Raw genomic sequence first — 11,444 nt, 5'->3', positions numbered from 1 at the left:
ACTTCGGTGTCCCTTTCCCTTTCGTATAAATATTCCTTATTATAAATGTTAGGTACGATTTTTCTTTCGCCTATAGTTTTTCCACATTTAGTGCCAACCTACAAGAATAGAAAAAATTGATTATTCAGGTTGACTTTTCTTTTCCCTTCCCATCCCATCCTAAGGACTTCCGTAGAACCTAATAACTCCTATACTATACCATAACTATGAAATGATCAGATATTTATTGAGCGTATTCTATACTTTTGGTGTGTAGATATTTAAATAGAGAATTTAATTTGGAGTAGTTGCTCTTTTGGCCGGAAAGGAAAACTCCATTTCTATATATTTCAATTGAGGAGTACTGTCTCCTTTCCTAAAAAAAAAAAAGGATTATCTCCTTCATTCATTCATGTCACATACACGATAAGAGCAACCATTTAGAATCTTCAAATTATAGAAAAATAAATACTTACATATATAAATAGATAGGAAATTTCAAAAGAAATTACATACTTTTAATGTCAGAAGAGAGATAGATAGGCAATATATACAGGGAAGGATGGCAGATTTTTTTTTTTTTCCAAATAGTCCGCCACTAGATATTTTCCGACAAAAAAACAAAAACAAAAGAAAACAATTAAAAGAAAATTAAAACTGTGATTATGTTCTAAGTGGTTAATTTGTACCTGAGAAGTTAGTGAAGCGGAAACAAACAGAACCGTTTCCTTTTTGGGGTTGAGCAACACCAAGCAATTTTAGATTGGTGTTTGAGAATGTTTCCTTTCGTTAAAAGATGACAAGTGGACCAGAATTTGTAGAGAGAGAGAGAGAGAGGTATGAAAATTTGGACTTAGTCTTGGTCGTCTGTCTTTGTTTAGCGTTTGTCATCGAATGCTTATATTCGTCGTAGAAGACGATTTACAATACACGTACATGCATGACCAACAAAGCTTTTTGTTTTTTATTTTATTTTATTACCTTTACTTATTATTATATTATTATTATTCCGAATCATGGCCAACCAAGTTCGTTCGTTGGCCTAGTGGGCAACTAATTGAATCGGACAAAAACTATATACCAATAATTACCCTGGCTTGCAAAAACAAAATAGTAAATAGAAAAATAAACAAAAAATTAGTTAGGATTAGACTTTATATTAGATAAGAAGATTCGAATTTTATTTGTACCCAGGGGATAATTCTATTTTAATTGTCGGCGTAGAAATTTAATATAGATTGAAAAACGGCCTTTTTGCTTGGTTATCAAATTTAAAACTAAAAGACTACTAGCATAAATACAATATTCATTTGTGTTTTTGTGTTTTATTTATTTAATTTTGTTTAAGTATGTATTTTTTTTTTTTGCGATTACTGAATATTTCTTGTTTGACTATATACGCATTATTAAGACTTTTCTTCGCTCCTTTATGTGCATATATATAAGCAGGGAAGGGAACTGTATACTTTAATCATATTTCGCATATAATTTAATCGTATTTCGTACATAACTTCGGAAGCTGGCAAGTCAAAGCGCACACAAATTAAATTAAAATCCTTCTTTCATGATTGATAAATTAAAAACCTTCTTTGATGATTGATAAATTGAAAATCCTCCTTTGATGATTGGTTTTGAGAGAGAGAGAGAGAGAGAGAGAGTGAGAGAAACATCACAACCTACAACCGTGGTGAGGTTATTTTTTGTAATAATATTCTGATTCATTATTTGTATAATATTGTTGCGACCCAGCTCCGTAGAACGAGTATATGTCTGTTTACTTAAATTATTGGTTTACTTTTACAAAGAATTTAATTTTATACTCGATCTTTATTTTAGCCGAAAGTAACTTCGAGGGACGTCTAGATCCTGGAAAAACGCCAAGAATGAATTGCTTCAAAAGTAAAACTGTGCATGTTTAGCAATTAACTTCGCGGTAAAGAACATATATACCTTTGATCAATATAACATCTTTTTCCTTGGTTTTCGCCAATATTTTATGTTGATAAGTATTCTCTCTTAATTTCTCCTCTCCAATTCTCCAAATGGAAATTGCAAATTCAATTTTTTACAATATATTCAAGTTTGTACGAATTTTTAAATTGTGCATCATTAACATACTACACTAGTACTATAGTACACCTAACATCCTATTTTTCTTTCTTGAACAACCTAGTCATTAATATTTAATTCATTTTACTTACCAAATATACACCCATAGAAAGTATAACGTAAATAGTGGATTAGTGTCAAACACGGGAGTTTTGATAGAACTCCTACTTGCATAATTCCCACACCAAAAGACTAACACAAAATAAAATAAAATAAATACAAGTAAACAAATTGTTCTTGTAATCATTCTCTAAATATTTGCATGTCAAATCAACAAAAAAAATCTCAATTGTTTCGAACTAATTCTTTTCGGAATGTAATTTTCAAGGAATCTCTATGAAATTAATCAAAACTTAATCCATAAGATTCGCCTTTCATTTGTTTTGAAAAATCTATCGATCGTTTACAAAGAAAAAGAAAGACCCGAAATTAGCTTTTCTATTGATTCTTTTATATTGAGAATAGGATAGGCTCTTCTAATGATTCTCTTTTCGGAATGGAATTTTAAGTAATCTCTATGAATAGGACCAAAACTTATTCCATAACAATTTTCATTTGTTTTGAAAAATCTATTGATTCATTCCGAAGAAAATAAATACTCAAAAATATCATTTTTTTATTGATGCTAGTATGTCCGAGATGTATGGATCCATGGGTCTATATAGATCTTGTTCATAGATTAACGAATATGTACATAAGCTCTATTTGCCTCTTCCAACAATGACGAGTGCGATGACGAGGGAGACGAGTTTCATGTCTTCACAGCGTTCAAGACCAGAAAGTCTTTCCTCGCGACTCATGGATTGGTCTTTCGAATGAAGAAGGGGACTAAGTACTTGTCACTAAAGAATATGCAGACGGCTCCTACAAGTTGCCGCAGAGGAATCGAAATTTGAGTCTTTTCTCGATTTGGCTTGCCTCTTTCAACGACAAACTTATGGTTTTCTCTCACGAGTAGCGACATAGTAAGAGGAACCCATGGCTTTTCTCGACCTAGGCTTGGCTCCTTCTGATGCGATGGCTTGCTCTTGTATGGATGGTGGTCGAGGAAAAGGAAATCAAGAGACTTTCCCAAGAAAATAGATAAGAAACGAGAATGAAAGATACCATAAAGTTAGAAGGTGTTAAGGTTAATATCAGGGACATTAAATGTATTTAACTACCACATTTTCATAATTTTGGTGAAAAAAGAAATATCTAATATAATAATTGATAATTCCCCAATATTAATGCCGCTCGTATGTGCAATTCATTAGGCCAGCATTGTTCGATAGTCTTTGGCAGCCCTATACGGTGTGCAAAGTGGGTAATGGTCCATTTTTCAAAAGGAGATAATTACTCCAAAGTCCTACTCCTAAAATGTATCAACTGTATTTGAAGATGTACACCAAGAATTAATTGTATCGCTTAAAAAACATTACTTGGTGTATGAACTTGGTTTAAAAAAAATGGCTTTCGTATATTTGCAACACTTACTTGAAACAATGGGAAAAATGGTAAAAAAAATCTTAGATGAATTCCAAGCATACTTGAAACCCTCAAAAAATTTAAAGTATCAAATTCCATAAAATTCAGGCAGCATTGCTCTTGATCATTTCCGGCTTAAAAGTCGTTGACGAACTCAACCGAATGCCGACATAAAATCGCAGAGGAAGCTATGAGGACAGATGAAACAAGAGCGTTGAAGATTACAGAAGAAAGTTAACGAATTAGTCGGCTCATAACAATGTTAAATGAGTATCTGTATACCGTAAAATAGATAAACTTGGAATAGAAGTGATTATAACAGTACTCCTAGGATTTAAGTTGAAACTTCGGTACTGGATAATTTCATCTCATCCTTTATCACCCTCAGACCTCAAACTCATAAAAAAATCCCATAAACGACTTAGAGGAATCGAATAAAACTACTTCTTTCTTTGCCTTCTATTCTTTCAATTGAGCCAGGTAATTATTTCTAAGCTGGCAGTTCAACAAGTCAAAAATACAGGTAAAGAGGAGAGGCAAGAGCTATCTCACGGCATCGATAGAGCCAAACATTACGAGTGAGTACACCACACAGACATACCAAAGCATAAGCTACAAACAAATACTCGTTAATCACATGATTACCTTTCGCCCAAGAAAAAGTTGGAGTTGGAGGCAAAAATACATCAACTCAATAACTCACTAATCGTCTCCATGAGACTTGGTAAAAAAAACAAGGGGAAGAAGATAAAAAAAAACCATAAGTTATTGGATAACAATGTTGCGTCCCTCTGAAGCTCATTTAAAAAGATGAAAGCACAGGAAAGACACAACCCAGCCTCCGCTCATGTAGAGAGGGAAAACTAAAAAACGAAAATCAAGAAGATAAAAAAATTTAGAACATAAAAAAAAAAAATAAAAAAAAAAAAAAAAAACAAGTTAAGCCATTGCAACAGAAATATAAGACTGTCATACCTCCCCAGACATATTAATAAGCGTCTAGCGAAAATGAGCAGAAACAACAGGAGTTTCAAAGGTTTTATAAAAATATTAATAAAAAAGAAAAGAAAGAAAAAAACTACCCTGTACATACACTCTCACTATCACCCTATGCTTCCAAAGTTTCGGGCAGAGTTTTAACTCAGAGCACCAAAATAAAGCTCCCCAGAAGAGCCCAAACTTCCAGTCTCAAACTCACCACATCAGCTGTTTTCAATCATATCATATTACATATTCTTTTCTTTTACGCATCGTCCTGATTATATCGAGAATTACAGTTCCTCTTTCTAGAGGTAGGAAAAAAAAAAAGACAAGGTTAACATTTAACGGGATAACTTTGAGCCCTTGAACGAAGAGACTCTCTTTTCGACATTTAGAGAGAGAGAGAGAGAGCGGGGGAGAGAGAGAGAGAGAGAGAGAGAGATGGATATAACCTTTGTCGGAGATGTTTATGGCGGAAAATGTCTTTCATCTGTTTAACCCCTCACTGACTCGGAGTTGAGTTGGCCACTGCTGCTACTGCGAGTGGTGAACCCAGAAGTGGGCATCGAACGCTGAGTAAAATCCGATAATAGCTTACGCTGGCGTTCGTCTGTGTGAGGAAGACTTGCTCGAAGAAGCTCGACGGGCATTTCACGGTGGATTGCTTTCGCTGCCTCTGGACCGATCCCTTCTGTGCTCGGCTGGGCGTTCTGTGCATATATCGACTGCACTATAGTCTCGTACTTGCTCAGGCAGTACTTGGTGAGAAGGCCAAAAAACTCGCTGAACGAAGCTTGCCAGAGATGCCGGTTGGGCATTGTACAGTTACCCGAAACATGTGGGTCGGTCAGAAGTTCGGTCGCTCTCTCGAGAACGGACTTCAGAATTACAGTGGCACCATCCCCCGCGGAGCTTCCCATGGGACGGAGCGGTGGTTGCTCCGTGGAGCATACGACCGCCACAAGACAAGCGCTCAAGGCACGGAGATCCATTCCGTTCACACACGCCGAGACTGTTTTCGCGAGATTGGTACTCGTCTCGGCCGCTCCGGAATCCGATGGGAGGCCGCCGAATAGAAACCTCAGGTGGCGGAATATGGCCATACACACGATCCGGGCGAGCTCGCTTCCAGGGAAAATGAGCTGGAGAAACCTCGAAAGGAACTTTCGGCCTTTCGGGAGAGAGACTAGACGGAGAAACACGAGATCGTCCTTCGGAGTCAGCCCGACCGAGTGGCTGGTTTTGCCGAGCGGGTCGACGAGCTGAATAGACGCCGCCATTCCTTCCAGAAGCATTTGTCTCCTTCGCCGGAGCTGGACGCCCCCGTCTTGGGACTGACCGAACTGAAGAAGCCGGTCGATGTCGTCGATGTCAAGAAGAAGACAGAGACCATCTTCAATCGTCACTCTAGCGGCGAGCATCGGTTCCTGCTCTAGAGGCTTCTCCGAAACCTGATCGGAGACGTCCCCGGAACCGGTCAACGGCGGGTCAACCTCGAGGAGAGGGCGGGGCCTACGGATGGACGAGAGTGGCAGTCTTCCGAGACCATCGCCGCCGGAGTGATGATGAGAGTGCTGATCGCCGCTGTTACGGGACGATGACGATCTAGATGGGAGCTCTCTCAGGTGAGACGGGCAAAAACTGTTCTTCGACCTCGACCCAGAGGCTTTCTTGGCAAGGCTTGCCTGGTGGTAATAGTCGTCGATGTAAGGATCGTTGCTGTGAGTGGCAGCGTGTTGCATCTTGAGAATGCTCTCGATCTCCTCGGAGGTCATGTGCTTCGACCTGAATTGCAATCTACCGCTCTCGCTCTTCTGGCTACTAGTGTCGGAGCCCTGAGAGAAACGCAAGTTTTTGCTGCCTCTGTGCTTGTGGTGCCTGTGCTCTCTAGGCTCAGGCAAACCGAGCATCGCTCTGTGGGAAGGAGACGGGTGAGTGTTGTACATCTGGGACTGCATAGCCGCGAAATGGGCCAAGGACGGTTGGACCGAGTGGTGTATCCTCTGCTGCTGAGGCGGCAAAAGCTGCGGGGACAACATCCCGTTTTGGTGGGACAGCAATATGTTGTTTAAGAGACTCGACTGATCGCCGTGGAGTATTCCGGCATGGCTCACCCACTGATTCTGAGACCTGGCGTTGTAAGGAAGACCGGGGTTGGTGAACTGAGATCCGTAGTGCAAGCCGTGAGGCAAACCGGCCAAGTGAAGGTTATGGCTTGATAGATGGGACATGTTCGGAGCAGAGAAGGGCGACGGAGATCCTCCGGCTGCGATCGCCTGATTCTTATGGTGCGGTGAAGGCTGATCCAACCTGTTTCCGGGAGGAGGGAAAGATGTGTATGCTGATTTCGGTACTGTGAGTGGTTCGCTTGAGAAGTGCTGTTGAACTGGCTGCTGCGGGGTCGATGATGTTCTGTACAAAGAAGAAGATTTCGGGTCTCCGAATTGAGCCGAAGAAGAAAGTGGCTGCGACGACCATCTCTTCAGCTCTTGGCTATCATCGCCCAACATATGTTGTTCCAACCAATTTCCGAGGTCCGCATCTTGCGCCCAATCAGTTGCTGATGAACCTGAAAAGCATGAAGATAAAATATCTTAATGGTGAATTTTTCTGGCCCAAAAAATTACACTGCAACTTCTGATATATTGGACAGTGATGAAATAAAGTAGACGATAAATATGAAATAAAAAAATAAGGAACGGCACATCAAGTAGAAAACGTGAAATATTTTAAAGCAGACAGAGAATATTATTGGAATCAGGAATTCTCTTAATTATAATCACGGTTTGACACCCAACATATGTACTCCGGTACTTGTAACCCAAAAAGCAACAAGACCTAATCCTACTACTAAATAAAGATTAGACAGCTCCTAGTAAAATGTGATCCTCAGAGTACCCAAACACTCCAGCATGTTCTACCTCAGATACTTACAAAAATTTTAAGCTATGAAATATTAATCTGAACTGAACATGGTGCTTACTAAAAACAATTACAATAACTTTGAACCAAGGTCTAATCTGTATTTTTCTTATGAAAAAAGTTAAAAATAAATATATAAAACACGTAATAGTCGAAATATTGATAATCATTAACGCACAGGAACTCTACATAAGCAATTGCATTGAAAATTAAAATTTTCTGTTAGATTCACATAAAAAAAAGCTACAAATTAGATTTAATTTTCTCTCAACTCGAATCTGGAACATACATACTGCAGCAAACAGCTTCTAAAACATTAAAATCTGTGGTTTACTTACCAATAAACTGAGCAAATGCCCATTGTAGATTTTAAAATTTCATGCACACATCGTGGGTCTAAAAGCTTTAAATGGACTATAAAATTGACCAGAAGAAGAAAACTACAGACAAAAAACAGGACAAAAGATAATAAGGGAACCATATATCTATATAAGTCAAACAAATCACTTACTTTCACGTGAGAAAGATCCAGAACCCCTATCACCAATAACGCCAGGATGTCTCGGTCCTGTTACAACTTTGTTCAACTGTACGACATACAAACAGTCGCAATATTAAGAAGGTGAAACACAGCTGAAGAAAGTACAACTATATATAATACAACGTTCGTTAATTTTTTCTTATCAAAGTCAAGGAAGCTGACCTTTGCAAAAGTACTGGCCAGATCATCCACATCAGACAAAGATCCCAAACCTGCACTCTGGAAACAGAGTCACCATAACAAAAACTTAGTACACAATTATACCACAAACATAAAACAAGAAAATAAGGCATGATCACCTACACCCAAAAAGAGAGAAACATCACAGTTCTCTTGTGTATGTTCTGTCAACAAAAGAACTACACTGACCTCTCTTCAATGATTCCGATATTTTGTATTGAATAATAACCTCTTTAAACTTGATTACAAAGAAATTTGATATGAGGTTGAAATGAAAATACCATGATATATTCAGTACAAGATTAAATACACAGTTACATTAGATAAAAGGTGCACACTTACCAGAAGTGATGGAATTATCACTAAATATATACTAAATTAAATGAAAAGCACTTCAGCAAAGAATAGTCTAAACATTAAACACGTAAACATTAAATCAAATAAAACAGTACAAGAAATGGATGAAGTGATATTTTAGTCAGAATACACTGATATAAGAGCATTCCTTGATGACAAATAGAAATATGTATTCATGATGGTTACTTTGAGTAAACTGGAATACCTGAATTCATGATAATGGTACTATTGAATATGTATTCATGCACCAATTGATCATAATTTTGTTAGGACTATTGAATATGATCAAATTCAAGTACAATTATAACTTAAAAATTGGATCACATTATAAACACGGGAGACAGGACTAGATAAAGTAGTGTAAACTATAACTTATCAGATACACATTGAATATATCGACACAGTGGTAAGATTAAAGACTAGCTATATACCCCCTCTCTCTCAAACAAATGGTACTCGCTATCAGCAGCAGATCCAAATATGTTCCTTTCATCCACTTCTTCTTCCAATCCTCCAATCTCAGCTTCATCCGCAACATTTTGACCAAAAAACTCATATTGGGACGCATCAAAGAGAGCGCTATCTGTACATTTACAAAGAAATTTAGAAAAAGATAACCAAACTTAATTGTATATACTTGGAACCAAATACAGGGACCAGAGGTAGCCAATTTTCTCAATGCAATGGAAATATAATAATCTAATAGCAAACAATACTCATTACCTCAACAGAAGTTTAATAGGAAATGTAAACGGAATCAAATTAATGAAATAGTCGACGTTAAATATTCAGAGAAATCTACAATCAGAATCAAGGTGAAGCACAAAAAAATTGAGCTAAACAAGGTTGAGCTAAAATAACTCAGAAATCCACACCCCGAAGAAATATGAATCTCAGACTTGCTAAGTCTCTAAATTCTTTTTTAAATACAAACACAGATTCACAAGCCCTGTGAATTTCTTCTCTACGATGTCCTAAACGCCCCAAAAAACAATACTCAAAATTGAAATAACAAATTCTTCAAAGCTAGCAATACAAACCAAGTCAAAAGTTAACAAAGAAAAGAGCGGCCGATCTAAAAAAAATGTCTGTGAGATAGAGATAAAAAAAATAAAAAATAAAAAAGCTTACTGGAGGAATTCGAGAGGAAGCCCGTAAAATCCTTGGCTTCAGATCTCTCCATATTTACAAGCTCAACCTTTCAAAAACCCTAGAAATCCCCTCGGCTGAACCACGCCAATCGAACAGCGATCAAACGAAACACAAACCCTACCCTAACTCTGCAGATAAATACGATACTAATCGAAATACGCAAGCTATATCGGGACTCTTATAAGAGCTTTTTTTGTCCTCGGAGGATTTTCCACCGATAACCGAACGGGAAAAGTTGATAGTAATTTTGGTGAATATTTTTTTAAAAAAAAACGACGAAGAAAGTCACAAACTCTCTCGCTCCTCTCTCTCTCTCTCTCTCCTCTCTGGAGAGGAGATTAAGGCTGTGTTTGATTTTGGGTTTAGGTCATATCACACAAACCGAAGAGCAAAGGAGAGAGAGAGACGATGACTTTGGCATTTGGGCACGTGCTGGGTCAGAGAGAGAACGACGGAAAGGAGAAGCTTTTTTCTTTCCTTTTGTTTTGTTATTTTGGTTGTAATTGCTGTGTAATAGAAGGTACCGTGACGTGTCGTGCTACTATTGGTGCGTTACCAACCGTAGCTGGGATATTCCACGGCAGGAGACGGACCCGAGTCTTGACCTGAACCAATAGCGTTCTGCCACGACTTAGTGCTTAGAGTTTGAGGGAAAAGGCAAACAGAAAAAGATTAATAAAAGGAATAATAATTTGTTTTTATCTCGGAATTAGGAAGTCACCGACCGCAATAATCGGATTCTATGAGAGTAAACAAGGACATCGCAATAAATAATTAAATTCTTTTATTACCGCTTTAGGGGTTGAAAAAACCCAAGCCCGGAGTCTTTTGGCTTCAAATGAGAATAAATTATTTTAAAAACAAATTGGGAAGTAATGGTGAGGAATCTCATTTAATTATAATAAATGGAGAAAATAGTGATAAAAAGATTCAATGTTGGCATCGTTTGACATAATTTTATTTTTAAAAAGAGTGTTTTTAGATATAATTTTTGAAAAAAAAAACTGTTTTTTTTAAACTGATATGTGTTTGATAAACTATTTATAAAACAGTTGTTGCTAGTAACAAAAGCTGATTTAGCGTTTGGTAAAATAAATATATTATAGTTGTTAGAATGTGAACATAATATTGGGTAGTTATTATAGAATATTGGATAGTTATTAGAATAGAATATTATGTAATTATTGTAATTCATTTCTTTCCTTTACGTTTCTTGTCTAACTTGTATAAATACCCATTACGTGAATGAGAAATACACAACCTCTTCTCTCCAAAACCTCTCTGATTACATGGTATCAGAGCCATCCGAAAATTCCCAAAAATTCGAAATCAAACATCCCATTACCTGGGTTCGAGATTAATCTGCCCTAAACCACCAGATTAGGGTTTCAGATTTTTTTTTCAGAAAATCTTCTAAGCCTCCGAAATCTTTTCATCATTATCATCTAAATCCATCGATCCCTTACACTCACCACTTACCCAGACCATTCAGAAACTCAATTCCGATCAATTCTGTGCCAAAACCTGTTCATTCCGCCAATCCACGCGCCTCCACGCGCCGCCGCCGCCGCCGCCGCAAAAAAAAAAAAAAAAAAAAAAAAAAAAAAAAAAAAAAAATTCTCAGGTTCATCTCTTCGACGTTCCGTCTAGCTGCTCACTCTTTCTAAAACGACATGGCTGAGATAAAGGCTGTTGGTGTACCGGAAATCATGCCGATCCTCTCGAAGATCACCGACCACAAGTTGAGTGGTTCTAA

At 37.6% G+C, this 11,444-nt stretch overlaps 1 protein-coding gene across 1 annotated transcript; it reads right to left on the bottom strand.

Moving 5' to 3' along the window:
• Nucleotides 1-4,483: 4,483 nt before the first annotated feature.
• On the bottom strand, nt 4,484-10,119 carry LOC149407340 (protein PAT1 homolog 2-like). The gene is made up of 5 exons (XM_089613005.1): nt 9,668-10,119; nt 8,968-9,119; nt 8,162-8,218; nt 7,970-8,045; nt 4,484-7,105 (listed from the first exon to the last, which is right to left on the bottom strand). The coding sequence occupies exons 1-5, from the start codon at nt 9,717-9,719 to the stop codon at nt 5,031-5,033; spliced, it is 2,412 nt and encodes an 803-aa protein (XP_089469131.1). The 5' UTR covers nt 9,720-10,119; the 3' UTR covers nt 4,484-5,030.
• Between the last annotated feature and the right edge of the window lie 1,325 nt (nt 10,120-11,444).

The sequence above is a fragment of the Urtica dioica genome, chromosome 1, assembly GCF_054948205.1.
Source record: "Urtica dioica subsp. dioica isolate 48M chromosome 1, U.dioica_male_clone48M_v1_H2, whole genome shotgun sequence".
Lineage (NCBI taxonomy): Eukaryota > Viridiplantae > Streptophyta > Magnoliopsida > Rosales > Urticaceae > Urtica > Urtica dioica.
Note: the sequence above shows the minus strand (reverse complement) of the source record. Positions and strands in the feature narration are given on the sequence as shown.